At 43.9% G+C, this 19,258-nt stretch overlaps 1 protein-coding gene across 8 annotated transcripts in view; it reads right to left on the reverse strand.

The window, feature by feature from the left end:
* Positions 1-19,258, reverse strand: part of epha7 (eph receptor A7) — a 68,150-nt gene that overhangs the window by 16,088 nt on the left and 32,804 nt on the right. For all 8 annotated transcript variants that reach the window (XM_071533466.1, XM_071533462.1, XM_071533465.1 and 5 more), the window contains exons 6-7: positions 1,738-1,862; positions 1-168 (exon numbers count right to left, since the gene is read on the reverse strand). The exon at positions 1-168 is cut by the window's left edge. In XM_071533466.1, coding sequence (XP_071389567.1) covers positions 1-168; positions 1,738-1,862 — 293 coding nt within the window. The remainder of the gene's footprint in view (positions 169-1,737; positions 1,863-19,258) is intronic.

Below are 19,258 nucleotides of genomic sequence, written 5' to 3' on the forward strand. Positions count from 1 at the left end.
TGTGGCCTCCTCCTTGGTGGTGATCTCCAGTCTAGGGCCGTAGGTGCCGTAACCCGCCGCGGTGAAGGCCCTGATCTGGAACACGTAGGCCGTGCTGGGCTTCAGGTTGTTCACCGTGGCCGAGGTGGACTTGGACTTCACCGTGGAGTAGATGCGGTCCTTCTGATCCTGCACAGGGAATAAATCAAGTCTCATTCCAAAACGAGATATCCCAGCTGAAAGTAAAGCTTATAATTGAGTGCTAGTGAAGTTTTGGTTATCTTAATTCCTTTGCTTCTAAAACAGATACACTTCAGAGGACGCAATTACCTGCGCTTTGCAAATGGAATGAACATGATTTAACAGTGTTTCACCCAAATACATATACATTTTGAGGTGAAACCATACAAATATATTACTCATTTTAAAATTCGGTCTATATGAGAATGAAAATAAGCGAGGGGCAATAAAAATCGGTTACTACGAGGCTTTGTAATGTTTGTAGATTTCAGTAGATGTCACATTTAAATTCTTGAGTTGAATACTTAAGTAAGTTCTTCCATACACAGAACTTAAAGGCATACACTACATGTCAAAAGTTTGGACACACCGAATTTTTCTTTATTTTTACTATTTTCCACATTTTAGAATAACAGTAAAGACATCGAAACGATGAAATAACCCAAATGGAATTATGCAGTGAACAAAAAAGTGTTAAACAAATCAAAACTATCTTATATTTTAGATTCTTTAAAGTAGCCGCCCTTTCCCTTGATGGAAAGGCAAAGGCTTTGGAAAGAAATCCATAAATAAGCATCAACTTCACTATTTATATTTGTCTAAGAAACACATTTCAAGCATTTAAGCAGAAGCCTTTAGATCAAAAAGGCTTTAAGAGAATGAAAAACATAATACGTTCAACCAGGTGTGTCCAAACTTTTGGCAGGTAGTGTACGACAACATCTTCCACATCAAGGAATCCATTTGGATGCACAGGCTGCACACATTGTGTATTTTGCTGTTGATCTGTAAATGTTTGGCTCGGCAAAAGCCCAAATGGAATGCCAGGGTCTGTTAGGGGTGTAGTCGTTGTTTCCAATTTTCCACTTTTACAGCTGGGCAGACCACAGCCACAGTACGTGACATAGGAGACTGATTCCTCCGTGCGTGAGAGGCTGCGGCCAACAGGACTGGCATGCACAGCCCCCGCTGCCCAGCCTTTGATTTGTGGGGTTAAACCTCGCTCCATTAAACCTCGCTGTAAAACGCTGATATGTTCAGACTTAAAACACAGGGGGAAGCAGTGGTGTAACCTATGTGAAGGGGAAAAGGAGATAACAGTAGCAGATTGTTAATTCTGGCAGTGCAACAGCCATGCAGTGTGTGTGTGTGTGTGTGTGTGTGTGTGTGTGTGTGTGTGTGTGTGCTAGCATGTGCGTGGGGGTGGCTGTGAAGGACTACACGCTGATTAAAATCTTATGAGCATCTCATTCATTATTGCAATTATGAGACAAAGAAGGTACTCGCGAAATCTTGTGAATTCCACTCACAGCAGCATGCAGATAGAATACAAAATGAAGAGTAGGCAAAAAGCGAAATGTGAAGCCGAGAGATGGAGGGGGGTGGGGGGGTGGGGGGGTTTCGGGAGGGAGAGCGGCGGTTCATAGAGACACACACAATCACACACACACAGACACCAACACATGCGTGCTGACATGCAAGATGGGAGCGTACATCAGTTATTTGCTGCCAGCTCACCTTTTCATAGTATTTGATTTCGTATTCGGTGATGACTCCGTTGGGTTGCTGGGGCTCCTGCCAGGAGAGCTGGATGCTGCGCTGCTGCACCTTCTCCTTGATGACCTCGCTGACCTGGGACGGAGCTGTTTAAACAAGACACGTCAATAAGCGGAGGGCAAACCCTCTCCGCACGCACATGCATACAGCCAGGCACAATCAGCCACACATAGAGCCCCGCTCCGCCCTGTCTCTCCGCCACTGAGCTGATGAATATTCACACGGCCGCTCCTAAATGTTTACACCTCATGATCGAAATTTCAATTATAGTGCAAACAGCGGAAGGTAGCGTTATCCCAGTCAGTGTAAAAACTGCAACATGCGAGATTATGAATGACAATTCGGTTAAATTAATTCCAACATTGCCGGTGGAACAAGCAGGTACTTATTCTCCCTGATGACGAGGTGTTCAAAAAGCCTCTCAGAGGGAGAGGGATGTACCTGTAACCTTATGGCACCAGTCTTATGCACGGCAATTATCTGTTGCTCTCTGCATGACTCAGTTTAAGTGTCTGGCTGCCAGTATTAAGTGGTTCCACATTTAAATTTGTTAAACAAGTGTACACACTGCCTTACATTTTTTTTACTGTCAATACTTAAAGTTAAGTGATGTCACTGAACTCATGCAGATGAAGCCTAAGCCCACTGTTGTCATGTAATGGCTCTCATATGGCTCCATCATCTACTACGAGTACTACTAATACTACCACTACTGCTACTACTACTACTGCTACTACTGGTACTACTGGTACTACTAATACTACTAATACTACTACTGCAGCTGCTGCTACTGCGTCTATTACTACTGCAATTACTATTTCATTATCATTATCATCATCATCAGCATGATTATAATCACCATCATTTTTAAGCATTTTTCTTAAAGACCCCAGTGACTGCAAAAAAAAAAAAAAGAGCAAACTTTTTGGATTACTATAGCGTACTCTAAGGAGATGAGGCTAACTAAAAAATTATGCTTACCAGGAATTTGTGCTGTAAACACCCCAAAATCCTTTCTGTAAACATACTGTGAAATTTAGATGACTCATCCTGCTCTTGGGGCGTAATATTTTAATTAACACGTCTTAGCAAGTTGGAGAGGCTGTCCTGGGGTGGCCTTTCCAAGGTAAAAGCCACTTGTCATGAACTGAGCTCCTATTTCTGTGTCATGGGCTCTTTGGCGAATCAGCAAAGTGTTTTCAAATTAAAGGGAAGGTTATAAATCAACAATTCACATATAATAAGGAGAAAAAAAAGAAATGGTCAATGAGGGGCAGTTCCGGGTCTGTTTGGGTGTATTTGGCAGTCTGAATTTGAAGTTAAAATACAGTGAAACATTTTTTACATTTAAATTGTATGTATTTAGCTGATGCAATTTACAGTGGTTGCAAAAGTACAATAAGCTTTAATTTCTATATTGTTAATACTGTATGACAGCAATATGTTCTAAAATCTACAATCTTACACAATCAGGTGTAATAGTGTCCTGCTTTATTTTTTAAGAACCGCCAAAGAGAACAACCGACAAGAGAAACAAACGGGATAGTGTGGGATAGTGAAGCTGCTGAAGTGCTGATGTGTCTGTGCCATGTTCAGTGACCCGGCAGGAGCGGACCTCTGTAGCCTTAATGCAGCCTGACCCCAGATTGTTTTAAGATGACCTGCCACTAATGACTCCGGCTGGATTAAACCCTCATTAGGCCTCATCGGCATTCCTGACAGTAATGCGCACGACAGCGGACACCAGAGACCTTGTCAAAAACCTGCTGTTGTGACATGTCCCTCATAATCCATCCAAAACACAGGAACAATGTATCCTTTTCAACGCAGACGGGCGGTCAAAGGGACGATTAAGTTTTCATTGCCGAGTCACAACAAGCAGTTAGTGCGGCTTAACTTAGTCCAATTTGGCTGCTTTCTCTGCCCTCATCCAGACGGCATCCTTGAGATGCCGCCTGGATCCAGATCTTTGTTCTGGTTGGAGTTTATGGCACCAAAATATGTGTTTTTCTGTGCTGCTGTAATTCTTTTTGTACTAGAATCAGTTGAGATGTGGAGTATTTGTACCATTTCTTCTTGGCCAGATGGTTGCATTGACTGTTTGTTTCTAACCAAGGTTAGGGAAAGTTGCTTTTAAAAGTAATGAGTTATTTTACTAATGCAATGCTACACTGTTGCTCTGTTTTTAACAGTAAGCCAATCATATAGCCAGGCATTTTTTTTTGTCTGCACAAAATGCTGTGGGATTTTCACTTTTTCTACTTGCACAAAACAACAAAAATTCATTATGAAAGAAAAGTAAAAGTAACATCATTCTAATTTCAAGAAATAAGTAAAAATAGATTACAAGAGTTGGGGCTACATGAGTTACGAGTTTCCACAAAAAGTAATGTGTTACCCCCAACACTGTTTACACAATCCTAATCTCCCTCTTTGCTCCAAACTGGGGCAATATGGGTGATGCTCCACACAGCAGCTCAATGAAATCTGTAAAGTAAGTGTGACACCCAGAGACTGATGCTACTGAAGACCTTGTAACTCCAAAAATGTATTAAGAAGTAAGGCCTTTATTTTAAATTTGCTATTTGAAATAAAGTATTTACTTTTTAATACATTTTTGGGTTAGGGTTTTCAACCTAACAACAGGATTTTAACGTTTGTTATCACAACACAGTACCTCGGATGCTGTTTGAAGTAACAGAATCTACTGATCCTTGGTCTTTTCTACCTTGTAACTTTAGCAATTTTGCTGTTTATCTTTTTCTTACTCAAAAGTTGAAGTGGTCATATACTGTGTGGAGTCATATAAGTGAGTTTCGTGACCCTTGTGATCATGAAACCTGTTAAAAAACAGTTGTATATGTTCAGAAATCAATGAGAGAGGAAGGGGGGGGGGGGGAGATATCACCTGAGCTGCAGAATCAGTTCACGGCATGATGAGCTACTTTAAAACACAGCTTCTTCTCCCCTCCAGAGTGTGACGCAGGCTCAGTCACCAGATCTGCCCCATTTACCCCCCTTTGGCCTGCGGCTGTAGTAGCAATGACTCAGCCCCCCCCCCCCCCCCCCCCCCCCCCTCCCGTCCCGTCCCGACGAGCCCACCTCCCTCCCCCCCCCCCATCACTCCCTCACTCCGCCACGGGGTGACAGGGAGGCAGACTCGTGTGTTTCCACAGAGATCAGGAGATCAGCAGACGGCATTAGCGGATGCGGCGTTCAAACGGGCTGAAAAGGTGATCATTCCAGGAAGGTGATTTTCAAAAAAGCGGAACGAACGACGCCGGCCTTAAAGCGGCCATTTGCATTTCTCGGGGCTGTGAATAAGGACCCGGGTTGAGCGTTAATTCTAAGGAAACCGGCTCCTCTGGCTCTCTCTCTCTCTCCCCCGTGGATCACTCAGCCAGCACTGTGTGACAGCCATTAATGACATACTTAATATCATGGAGACCAGAGCCAGTCAGCCACTCACGGACTTTTAACATACCTGTGGGGCTTAGCGTGGCAGAAAATTGTATAATTGTTATGCCGGTCTTAAAGAGACTGTTTTGGAAGGCATTTGTGCATTCATTTCGCAATATTAGAAAATGTGTTAGTGACCCCTAACACCTCCTCCTGTAAAGCTAACTGATCCAGAAGCCAGTCTGCACCGTGCTCTGCATTTGAATATCTTATGAATACATTAGACACTGGGTTTTTAATATCCTCTTCTTTCACTCAGCCGGCTGATTTCGACTCGGTGGTGGCGGCGGCAAAATGCAAAGCGGAGGTAGTTCATTACATAAGTGTCTTTCTCTGCCTCCCTGCTTGCCTCATGGACCATACCAATGCTATAAACTCATATATTAATTACTGGTGTTTTCAAGATGTGCTCGAGTATCTCACGCCTACGGAAACCGTCTCTGTTGAAGTGCACAAGATTGCTGGCATTTACCTGTGTTTTAAAGGTTTTTTAACTAATCTGAGTAAGAGATTACAATGTCAAGAGAATAACATAAAAATCCAGTAGGCACAATGACATCACTGTAAACAAACACCTAACAATATCAAACGATGTAAAAGAAATGTGTTTGACAAGGGAAACAGTGGGAACATTTTCACTTTCATTCAGAAATTGACTGAGCTGAGTTTCCATTCATAATATTTGTAAACTACTACGGTTAAACACTTTTTTGAGTAGCGTAAATTGAAAAATCCATGTTAACATACTTAAAAATTTACACTGCCAAATAAATTCTTCAGTTTCCTCTTTGGTCACCACAGGGCTGAATATTTACAGTTCATTGTGTTAGGGCGTCTGACTAATAGATTTAAGCCTTTTTTAAGACATCTTTTCCAGGAGCCTATTAAACATCGAGATCGGCGACAGTATGTTCCCAGGCAGGGTTGACACTAACGAGGTATGACATAATCAAGATTACTTCTACTTGACACTGTGACTCCCACAGCAGAGCAAAAAGTGTCTGGTATTAAATGTTAGCGGCTCAGCAGAAATGGACATTTAAGAATGGGAAAGGATGTGCTGGTGTGTGTGTGTGTGTGTGTGTGTGTGTGTGTGTCTGCAACACAGACTCAAAGCATTTTGCGAAATGAGGACAGACTCTGAAACGCTTCATGCGGACCCAAATAATTCCCCGTGAAAGGATTATGTGACACTAGCACAAAGTTCAGGTTAAGGTTAGGTGAAGTAAAACTTTGGTTACAGTTAGGCAACTCAAACAGTTTAGTTAAGGTTTGGGTTAGATAAGAAAAACTTTAGCTGAAAAGGAAAACTTCCCTAATGGTATAAAAATAGTTTGCATGAGCTGGGAATTGAACCCGGGTCACTGGAGCTGAAGGCAAATACATCTGCACATCCCCCTCCCCCCCCCCCCCGACCTCCACACCTTTACTTTCTACCGCGATGTTTCAGTGTCAAACTGCTGCCTGTTTCTAGCCGTGTCTCCTCCATGTAATCCTCTCCTGGTGGGGGAAACATATCTCTCTCACTTTTCTGCACGGAGCACGCGATTTGCATTTTAAGACATCGCGCTCATTTCACAAAGATTTCATGAGGCCAGGCTGTGTTTTTTTTTTTTTGCAGCTGGAATGCCTCTGTGTGTTTGTGTGTGGGTGGGTGTTTATGCGTGGATGTGTGCATGTTTGCTTGTTGTGTTTTTCCATGTGCAGAACCCAGGAGAAAGTGCGTGGGTGGGTGGATGGTTTGTGCCCCCAGGTAATCCCTACCTGCCCAGCTGAGGAGCTGGCCAGACCGAAACTAGGTTGTGGCCTAGCAGCTAAGGCTACTCATTCACTCAGTAGGGCCACGCATCTTGAGCAAACTTGAATAAAAAAGGAGACATGAGAATTCCCTTTAGTGCTGTGTGCACTCAAGAGCAGACTCAGTGAGTCAGATAGTAAAGTACGGAGGACAATAATAGACCCGGGCTTTGATGAATGTGAGGGGAACTGTCAAAATCGGCGTGACAAGTTTCTCGCTCTGGGGCTTCGGGGGCCGGTGTCTCGCCGGTGGCAACGAGTCTCCGCGGCAACAGCGATGTATTTCATCCGCCGCCCGGTGCCGTGTCACCTCCGCTTAGACCCGCGCGGGACGGATAGTGAAGGCGACCGATGCAGACGTAAAATTGTTCGGCCCGTTAAGTAACGCTTTCATTTTCGTGAGGGATCAAGGCTTCAGCTTTCATCGCTGAGTGGAGTCTTTTGTAACGGAGAAATTTCCAAGCCTCTCTCCACCACGCCTACATTAGGATTACTCTGCCACTCCAATCTGATCACTCAGCGATCTAAAACTTTTACAAGGCATTCATTAGGAAGATCATGCGGATCGTAGCTGCACATTGTGGCTAAAGCTGCAATGCTTCGTCCATCAGAGGGTAACGGTATAATTTACTGGAACATTTCTATAGCGCAATGATTCTAATTCATTGTGAACACTTCAGGTGGAGGTGCATAAAATACCCTTGAACTAAGTGTGTTTGAAAATAGAGTTTTAAAGAGACCGGCGGAGGACAGAGTGCTCGCTGCATAACAATGCCGGTCGAGGCAGGGACACCTTTAGTGGCCATGCAGGGAGGTCAAAGGCGGCTCCATTTGAAAGCAATTAGCTAAGCCTGATATGAAGGAGACCTAGGCAGGGTCTTTCATGTTCTATAGGGCTGACAGCTCCAGAGGTGATGGGATGATTATTAATACATATCTGATGCTTCACCACTGATAGCTCAACAGGACTATCAAATTTCACCTCATTATTTCCCAGTTCAAGGACCCCACCATCATATATTCATTTCTATTCTCCGGATCAACAGAGAGATATCACATCTAATTCTCTTCGCTCCAGACTTTTTCTTAAGTGTAACAGTCTACGGTGTAGTTTGACGGAGATGTACTTATCAAATGATGGTGGAATATGTTATAAAGGAAGAACAGCTTGCCAATGAGAATTTCTTTAATTAATAAAATCCTTCCTTCAGTCCTTCCCGTGTCCAAGCAAGGAAATGTGTCCTTTGTGTGTGAGTGTGTGTGAATTGCTGAGTGCATCACCCACACCTAACAGCATAAGTATAGCCTTGTGCACAACTGTGAAGCCAGGAATCAGAATCGCAGTGGAAGGTCAGTGGGGGAAATTGCATTCATGCTACACTGACATGCACACGCAATGCGCAGTGTGCATGATTGCCCCTCCAATGCCTCCTGACAGGGAGTTCATTTTAACCCACAGTGGCGTCCCATGCTGTGCTCTCTCTTATAATATCAAAATGCCATTCAGTTGTGTAACAGATGCAGAAATCATTGGTCAGCTTTGTTACATAATTGTTAAGCCAGCAGGGACCCCGCTTATTGAGGAACCACTCAGCTTCCCTGTGTCAGTGTCCAAATTAGGGAGCAGGGCTGGCAGGCTATCATCAGCGGCTCTTAGCACACTCCCTGATTTCTTCAAGTAAACGGGAATTGGGTCTGCAATAGCCATATTTATCTTCCCTCATGTGGGGCAAGAATAGCCTAATCTCATATCTATTGTAGCATGCCCTTAATTCCCATAATCATATGGCAGTAATGGTGATGTATGAGAGACAAATAATGTGCAATCATCTTCTGCCTATAAGGACCGAATGCTTAATGTGTTTTAAGGGAACGACGGTATGATGTCTCCTTGCATTTTTCCCCACAGAAACCAGATCATGTTTTAAAAAGGTCATAATGATTAGCTGCACTGACGGGAAACAGTAAGGTGACTCCAGTTATAATTAAACATAAGAAAAACTCAAAAAAGTATAGTGACATGTAACATAAACACAAGACGGCATACTGCGGCCGCGCTGTGCCAAAACCACTGATCCAAGATTGAGCCTCTTTATGTAAAATCCTCAGATGTTCACATAAGGGAACACAGAGGCCAGTTGTATGTAATAAATGTCCCTGGCTGCCAAATAAGAGCTTTTGTTGACTTATTCTGGCAATCATAATTATAGTGACAATAAACAGCAGGCCGGCATGTGTGCATGTGGAAGGGATGGGGCTAAACGGTTTGAGATGCAGTCCTGTTTCAGGGAGGTCGACGGAAATAAATGACAGGGTCAAAAACAGAGGAAAAGCTCCACGGGTTTGTAAATAAATCTCGGTTTTGTTCAGAGGCCGTTTTCCATCTGAACCCACTTAATCAGAGAAAATCCCCAAGAACTGCCTGGCTGGAAGATGTACAGCCTGATATCCCCATTCTTAATTGCAGAATTTCCTGAGATCCACAGAATTCATTGCCGAGACAGCCTGATGAAGTCATAAAAATATGCCATGCTTGGCCAAATCCCTTTTGGTGGTGAGCCGTATTATAATGATGCTATCTAACTCCAGCTCAGCACATAGAATGTCACAGAGAATACACTGTGAAACAGACAGGCACGGGCCAGATGAGAAATGAAAGAACTGGTACTTGCAATAATGCAGACGCTTGGCTTTGCTTATCCACTGCCTTGCTGACCTTTCTGGTACAAGCAGCTGCAAGGCATGTCTTTTCAAATACATGACCAGGCTCAGCAGAGATATGCGTTTGCATACACAGTGGCTTTATCGTTTATCTTAATAAAACAAAGACTCTGGAGTGAAAAGCCACAGAGCCGATTACGGCAAAAGCCCAGCGTAGTGACTGTGGATATTTACAGGAGTTGCTAAGCAGCCAAAAGGCCTTCCACCTCTTTGCTTCCTTTAAATGTCAAAGCAAAGCCCGAGGCCCCTGCTCAAATCTGAAGCCTTGATTGGACATCTGAGCTGTATGGGGATTGATAAGTGAGATAATTCACGAAATGCACTGTGCTATGGACCGATGGGGCGCGCCAGGTCAGAATCCTGAGGCACTGCTATTATTCTGAGGTTTCAACCCTTACAGTCACACTTATCTACGGCTTCTCACAGAGGCAACTGCTCCTGACTGCGTTCCCATTCCCTTATCGCCAGTGAATAAATCTTATGTTTGGCATCAGGCATGAAGAATATTAAAATTCTAAATTAAAACTCCACTACCATTTTGCAGAATGGGGGGGACATATGATCGCTGAGGGCTGGCATCATAAACATCCATTTATTATAGAAATACCTCTGTCATCAGGAAGATGATCATATTAATCAGTGCTCATATGCTCTTTAATCACAGTCTTGGACAGGATCCATCCCAGGGAAATCATATCCAGGGCCCCTCCAGCCGCCTCTGTAATTTTGCATGGAACAGTCTGGTCCAACGCACTCTGCTGATTGCCAGCAGATCCAGGCCAAGCCTGCAGCTCTCTGAGACACCATACAGTTAAGTCTATACCTGTGGATTAGAGTCCAAGGCAGACAAGCACGGAAAATGACCCTGCTCCATACTGTGGACAGTTGTGCAGCTTGCAGTATAAGAACTTACGTCATTATCACCCGCCTGGTGCTGTGTGGTCAGGTTGCTGAGCACCTTGAATCTGTCAACAAGTTCAATATACTACCAGATGAAGTGACAGACACACATTCCAAGTTTGCTTATTTGAACATTGGACCGGGGGTTTTGTTATTTCATTTCGAAAGAAGACAGAAAACAATCTACTGCACAGCAAGTGGGACACATCTGCGACTGTGTATACATACTCCATTCTAAGGGGATTGCTCTCATCGTGAAAGTGTAAAATGAATCGGTTGCATTCAGTAAAAACCTGGGCACTGGTTACAATACAGAAAAGATGGCAAACTATGAGAAAGAAATGCCTCTAATGAAGCAGCGACTCCTGACGCCCCTGTGATTCTGACTCCTCTATTTTAAAGGTGTCTTATGCCGTAAGCGAGCGGAGGCATTAATGCTTAGGTCACATTCACGCTGGTAGTCGGGAGGTATGCTCCGGCTTTTCCTTTTTTTTTTTTTTTGGGTCTAGCCATAAATCCCACACTGATCCAATAAATGCCACCTTCAAAGCCCCACCTAGCAACGCCTAATTCTGCCTCACACTTTCTGTCTCCACCGCCGCGCAAAACAGAAACGGCTTGCGGAGGTGATAATGACCTTACATGGAAGTCGCAATAGTCGAAGTGGGTGTTGAGGCTGAGCATAACTCATTTGACTGCGACAGCCGAGTGTGCCTCTCCATGCGAAAAAAAAACAGCATCGGCCTGGCTGGGCAGCGTACGGGAAAGAGAGTGGTGCATCGCCGGAGTAAATGCACCTGGTGATAAGGGACAAGGCTGCAACGCCCACCAGACTCAGCAGCAGCCCGTAATCAAGGGGACGGGCCCGATGCCGGCAGCCGCGGTCATGATGAGTAACGCAGGCCCAGACACTCCAGACAGACCCGGCTCTCCTCGGCTGCAGACAGCCAGACAGCTTGTGGGACAGAGATTGCACAAAAGCCTACTTAGGGGCTGACTGTAGTTTTGGGATTGGCTTTTTGTGTCTGTCATCAGCGGTGAGCTCTTCTATCACTCATCTGTCTGCTATGAGCTCACTTGATGTCTTCTTTATGTTCAGACAAAAACAAAATGACAGGACTCGAAGGAAACCAGACGGCAGCGCGCACTTACGACTGGGTGTGTCACTCGACTCGCTTCGCACTCCGCAAAAACATGTGCCAAACATATTTGTCCTCGAGGAATACTCCCCGCATGCAGAGTGTTGACGGCTCATGTGCAGCACGGCATAAAAAGTGTTGATCCCTTAAATGATTGACCCCCCCGCCAGCCACATCTATTGTTCGTATATTCTATTAGCTTATGGAAGCAGCTAACTGATTATGATTAATGACTGGTAAGCACAGAAAGAGACACACAGTGACTGGGTCTCTATGGGGCTTATGGATATCACGGGATAAAACAAAATATCTCATGCTTTTGAAACAATTTCAGAGTTGGTTTGCCACAACTCACTGCTTGTAACAATCTGTTTAGATCAAATTTATAACTATGATTTATTATGAAGTGTCATATAAAAGCTGTTTGCGGCGCTAAAAACCCATTGGAGTCTTTCGTATCCACCCATGGTTGGAAATTAGGCAAACAGCAGCAGAAAGAGCTGATTATTCCCAGACTCGGGACAACACAGCCTTCCCTCTACCCCGAGAAACAATTGCAGATTTCAAATGGCTGCAACCTAAACTGTGCTGAGTGACCTGCTGCCTGTAGAAACAAAGCACGCTCTCAGGTTGCCCGGTTGAACTCGGCGCAAATCAGCCCAAGCTCCCTCTGCCCTACAAAGGCACATCGAGTGTCCTTTGTCCCACCTACGCCCCCCAGCCGCCGCTGGCTTCCAGGGTAAGTGACTGGCCGTAATCACCGGGCACAAAATCAGCTTCACTGCATGGAGAGAAGCCCAGCAACACTGTAACACCTGCTAGATAAACAAGAGTGTTTCCCTAGAAAGCAGGGCCCTAATCCTCTTTACCATTCTTTTCTGGGGAAGAGGATAATAATAATGCCAGTGTTTGGGAGAGGTTCGTACCAACTCTCAGCTGGTGAAACTGGCTAAGTTGAACTGTTGAAAGTTGAATGACCTTTGACCAAGGAAAGAGAGCTGCAGGAAGCCGCGCTGTTGCTGTTTGCTATCCTGATTGTTGTGTATTAAAGGAAAAATACATCCCAGAACACTTGAATACTGTTAAAAAATAGGTACTGGTGATGTAGCTTTCATTTCTGGGTCCATTTTGTTGTTTGGTGGTGTATTTTTCTTATTCCTGTGGCCAAATGTAGGCGACTTGACGTAATGTTGAGATATTTCCAGTGGCGCTACAATGGCTGTACAATGGAGCCACAATGAATGTAACAAGTTCTCTGGGGCTTGTCCAAAGGCATTCTGGGAAATGTAGGAAATCACTAACTGAAGTAGAAGGAGACGAGGCAAGTTGAGGGAAAGTGGGTATACCAAAAAAATGTGAAATAACAGATTACATCAATAGATCAATGACAGATTGATGATATATAACACTGTAAGAGTATCTGTGGGTGGAATTTTTAAGTTGCTCCTGAACTGCTTGTGCTCAAATTCACTAATCTCAGGAGTGTTGCAATGTTTTTCACAAAACAAACCCCGCAGCTTCTTTGAATGTATTACTTATTGTCTGTGAAATTATTTGTTGCCTGTGAAACAAACTATAAATTATGCGTTCAGGGGAGTATATGTGAGGAGTGTGTGAACAATGCTTCATTCTTCAACAGTTCGAGCCCGGGCCCCACTATCGTTATAATGATGTCATTATTGCAAGATAATTATCCTTGAAAATTTATCTTGGGAAACAATTTCATAGCTTTTTTTTTTTGGAGCAAAGTGTCTCTGCTTTGCTGCCAACTACTATATTGGACCTGATAATGACTCTTTCTTCTTTGTCTGGTTACTGAAATTTACTTCATGTTGCACAATCCACCATCATCATTTTTAGCCTGGGTAATATGAATAACAGACACTCTAATGAGATGTCAGAGATCATCGGTGAAGCCGGAGAGAAAATACCAGTAACAGTGTGAAAGGCTTCAAAACACCGCTATGAGCTGAGCAACATAATACATCCAGTGCGCTGAAGGTGGCACCTCATGGCATTAAGCAATCCAGAGAGGTAGTTTTTGTAATAGCTCTATTAACTCTGTAATGTTTTCTCATTTTGGGTGTTTCATGGCTTTGTGGTGAGCTTATGGCGAGCTGCTTAAAATGACAGAGCCGGGTAGAACGGTCAAATAAAACTCTGGGCTGGGCAGATGAATCAGCTTCTCTACTGTGTAAGAAAGAAACACCGCCTGTGGAAAGTATTGAAATGTGAGGGGTGGGGGGGGGAATAGAAAAGGCTGGTGGACCCCTTGAAGTCGGCAGCCTGATTAAAGTTTGGAGATTGGCCAGACACGAAAACTCAATCTGTACTTACTCCATATATATTTTTTTTTTCTTTACTCAGAATTGTATTTCTATTTCCTCAGAGGGGGAAAAGGCAGGTAGAGTGCAAAGAGAAGCTTCTGTCAAAATGGTTCTTTACGGAGGAGGAAAAAAGGGATATAAACCTATTCCTTAATCTTTTCCCGCTGTAAATACCACGCTCTGGTCAAATAAATTCTCAGCCTCCACATGGAACTAATCAGTAGTCAATGCCTTGAACACATTGTGTTGTCTCTTAAAATGCCAGGACCAACGCAACTGCCATTAGTCACACGGGGACAATTAAAAAAGCTGCCCCAGCCTGTCCTTTGTATATCTGTCTGAATTGCCTTAATCCTTCACTATTAAACTGAAGAATAGTTCGTCCGGCCATTCATATCCATATATCCCACTCTGCATTACGGCCCTGCAGACCTGTTGTGGATTCAGGCTCAGAAAACAACAGCAGGGGGTGGGGGACTGGCTGTTTGTGATGCAGATACTCTACTACAAGAGGACCACCAGCAATGTAGAGTACTCTCTCTCTCTCACACACACACACAGTATATCGGTTTGCCAATTTATCGGGCCGATAATCAAATCAAAATCAAAATCAGCCAGTTAATATCGTCCCCTGCTAATATGATGGAGGTGAGGATGTGATTTTACTCGACTGCTTTCGAGGTGTCAGCGTGTAAATCCTGCCTCACCCTGCCTGAAGGAGCTGCTAACCCACCTAAAATAATTTAATTAGTATGGGTTTTAATGGAGAGTTTTAGAGCCCTGTGGTCTAAATGTTGTTTCAGAGGTTATTCCACCCTGACGAGAATAAAATTCTGGGGGGAAACACTGAATACTTGTCATTTTTGGGTAATTCTCTGGCATGAAAATGGTCAAATTTAAAGATATTAAATAACACCTACCAGCAGCTTCAATACAAAATCATTGGAATTGGTATAAGCTTTTAAAAACTCATATCTGTCAAACCCCACTTTTACTATGCATATATGCACATACACATATAAACAACTGCAACACCTTCACACTTGCTTACAGACTGCAAGTCTCTTAACAATGGCCAAAGAGGATAACAGCACCATCTGAAATTGGACCAAAGCAGCTTAAGGTTGTGTACCGTCGGAGGGGCAGAGAGCTCGCAAATTGAGAGATCAAGTGAAACATGTTGATTAAGACCAGCGAGGTGTCACATCATTGTCAGCCTTCGTGTATTGGCCACAGGATTTGCCATTACTGTAATTGGTGATTTTTGTCTGATAGGCAGTGAGGGAGACGGGCTTAAGACTTAGTGGGAGGGCCGGACTACCGTTTGCTTTCCAGGGTGCTGAGCTTCTCCCAAACCCCATCCCAATTACCCCCTAACAATGACAGACAGCGGCTTTTGCCTCTCTTTGTGTCAGATGGTATGTTTACTTAGCATATCCCCAATCCACTTTGTCACCAGTTAATTGGAGAGTGGTGACTTATTGTAATGCAAATACCGGGCATGTTCACACAATTTAAAGCGAGCTACCTTGAGCCGGCTCGAGGTGACAAACTAACAAAAACCTGGCTGGCTGTCTGGGGTAAAAGTCCACTCTCTTCCTGAAGCAAGCCATGCATATGCCTTCAGTGTAGCAGGGAGGCAGTGTGTAAGGATCTGTCATTATAATGTGTACTCAGTGTCTCCAGTGGCTGTCACATGCTCCGCGCTTTGGACATCCGGAATGAATTCATCTTGCATAAAAGTGTTATCAAACGTGATTTAATTTCAGCCAGAAAGCAGAGGATGTTATCAGCAAAATGTCAGATTAACAAGCTGAAATACATCCAATCAATGCATTAAGGCGAGGTAGATGTAATTTAATTTTGCACACTAGACAAAATCAAATAACGTCATAACATTAATAACTGATTAGCTCCCTTCCTGAACACTTCACGAGTGCTACACAATAGCCAAACCTGGTGAAAATATAGGGGTCTCTGCAGGCCTTTAATTTAATCTCTCATCTAGAAAAGTACTGCCAAAGTATACTGGTCTTAACACTCATTGTGACATACTTTTTGGCAGCATTCAACACCGAGTCGCCAGTGTGATAGGGAGACGATTTGGGAGGAATTTACAAATTTAATTAGCTCAGTCTCTGAGGATACAAGCTCTTCCAAGTTTCATTTAGATGTAATCTTTCTTTGGAGAATACTTTTCAGCACACGATTCTCACAGAACAATATCTCTCCTCGGTCTGTACTATGCCGCACTACTTCATTACATACAGTACTGTATATACTGGCTGGGTACTTGCAGGGAGTATATTCACATCCAAAGTGGCAAAAATCACACGCCCTCAGCATGAAACGCTAATAAAATGCAAATGACGCATTAAAAAGGAAAAATCCACCCCTGAAACACTAAAACAGTTACATGTACATTTCATTAGTGGGCCCATTTTGTTGTTTGGTGGTGTCATTTTTATTTTTTCCCCTGGATAACTATAGTCATGTTGAGATATTTCCAGCAGCTACAATGCAGTTTAATAGCAAAAAGACTTTTCATCTATCCAAAAAAAACGTCAAGTTTTGGTGTCCCTCAGAATCAAAGAGCGAGAGCTTCTTTCTAGAGCCGCCATTTTCCAAACGATGTTCAGCAATCATACAGGGAGGAATCCATCATAGAAGAGGCAGAGAGGCCAATTTCTCCACTGACAGTAGCCTCAATGGACCAGAATGCAATGCAGCCAGAAGACATGTTGAATAAGGGGTGCGGACGCATTCTGGGAAATCACTACCTGAAGGAGAAGTAGACGAGGCGGGTTGAGGGAAAGTGGCTTCACCGAAAAAAAGTCAATTACACTTCCTCACGAAATAACTCCTGGAATGCATTGAACAGCACAAATCGCTGATATCTAACAGCGTCAGAGTGTTCGAGGATGGATTTTTCCTTTAAGTAATGCAAGCAATATGCATTATGAGCAATATAACACTCTTTATTCCCACATATATTTTCTAGACAACCACCAGTCCGTCAGCCGCTCCTCTGAAACACAAACAAGGTAATTGATCAGTTTCCAGCTAAAATGAGCTGTAAGCTTGCTTTTTTTTTGCCAACATTCTCCTAAACCACAAGGTTAAACGGGCAATTATTTTCTCGCAACAGGCCCCTTCTGACGCTGAAGGAGTGCTCCGGTTCGACCCGATACCCTTTTCACAAATTCTCTTCCAGCTGTCCGAGGGTGTTGCAGAATGAGCACAGAGGACAGAGGAGAGGATCTGGACACTGATACAAAGGGACCGGTAGACTTCGCAAGGCCCGTGGCTGTGTTACCTTGTCACAGCATCCCTCATGCCCTCACTAACTTCTCCAGCCCAGATGTGGAGCCCATCTGCTCCACAGCCAATACCAACGTCCTGGCGGATCCTTGGCTGCCATAATCTTTTTACTGTTGTTTTATACCAAATCATTAAAAGCGGCGTCCCAGATGGCCGTCATATACTCCCTCTGCTTTGATAAAAAAAGGTTTTGGTACAGCGCTGGTGGAACGGCGCACGAGGAGGAGGACAGCTGAGGAAACTAGCAGGTGTGCAAGACGAAACTAAGTCCCGGTCAGGCCGAAAAGGCTTTGAGGCGACAGCTTTGGAGGGTCAAAAGGTTGTCCGTAATTGCCAGCGGCCTTTTGAGTGGTGGCAAATGGAGTTTGGAGCTTTCTGAATTTTTTTTTTTTTTTTTTTTTCCCCAAAGCCGAAGTGGTCTGCCACAAACTCATTATGATTTCCAAGTGTGATGATCTGAATAAAGGGGAGGGGGTGAAGCAGGGGGTTGAAGACATAATTAGTTTTCCTCACTGCAGGAGACAGTATGCTGATGAGACAATGAAAGACTGAAAAAGCAGAGCTGTCAATCTCCCACGATTCTTTCATCCCACAAAGCACCAGTGAGTAATGCTCACAGACCCAAAAGAAACACGCTGCAACCGAAATACACGATTCTGTTACACAACGCAAACTTCTGCCAATTCCACAACCATAAACCATTTCACAGTCCTCGGTAGGGTGGATTAAAAGAAGAAAAAAAATGTTTGCTTTTCAGCAAACATGTCTCAGGTAATGTTCAGTTCAACAGTGTTGTCTGAATAGAAATGTTCTCTGCACAGAGGCCGTAGTGACAGGCTCAACGAGACTGCAAATAGATATCAAATATATCTAACACCAGGCTGATGTTGCTGTTTTCTAGTGTGTGACAGATGAAATTTTTCCTGTCACACCGGCTAACACTCTCCGGGCGCGGAGCGATCCCTCTGCACCGCCAGACAAAATACCATCGCCTACAGGAACCGGCGATCAAGGTCTGGAGAATAGTTTAGCTATTGACTGGGGACTGCTGCTGTTTTTGTTTGTTTTTTTTTTACTCCGTCCAGTAGGGGGAATTGACTGCCATTGGGCACCTATGACACGCAACGCTATTTGGGTTTTATTACCCTTGGAAGTCCTTTTAACTCCTTCGGCAGGAAATGAAACACTCGAATGCCTCTATTGCAAAGTGCTGGAGCCATTTGCAGCCGGGGCTGTGACATGCCAAGCATGTGTTCCATATAAAGAGAGGTTCTGGGAGTCACAGGTGCATGCTGACAGGGTGTGTGTTGTGTGTGTGTGTGTGTGTGTTTGCATGGATGTATATGGAGTGGAGTGTGAGAAAGACAGAGTGAGAGAGAGTGAGAAAGATAAAGAGAGGGAGAGAAAGAAAGTATTTTGGTGTTTACTGAGGCCTTACAGTCGCCCGTGGGCAGTAAAAGGAGGGCCGCTACATACCAGAACCAAAGCCAGCCGCCTTTACTGACCAGTCTCAGCCTGAAAACACACGACAGCTTTTACCATGGAGCTCCCTGCTGTACACAGAAAGTTGAGGTTCTCTTTTCAGATGATGTTGCTGGCTAAATGCTGCCTGCTAAAAATGAATTTTCTCACAAACATTGAAACAATCAGCATATAAAGGAGGATTACGCACAGCCAAAACCATTTTTTCCTGATACAATGAAAGCTTTGTGTCTGAACTTGAGAACACTGCGTGCTCTTTATCGGTGCTAAATATATTTCCATTGCAGCTCTTTTGTTCCCAGGTCACACAGTTATTTATCCCACGCTTCATCTGCT

The sequence above is a fragment of the Centroberyx affinis genome, unplaced genomic scaffold, assembly GCF_046629955.1.
Source record: "Centroberyx affinis isolate AG114_WGS23_722 - 3 ecotype Tasmania unplaced genomic scaffold, CSIRO-AGI_Caff_v1 ptg002368l_1, whole genome shotgun sequence".
In the NCBI taxonomy this organism is placed as follows: domain Eukaryota; kingdom Metazoa; phylum Chordata; class Actinopteri; order Beryciformes; family Berycidae; genus Centroberyx; species Centroberyx affinis.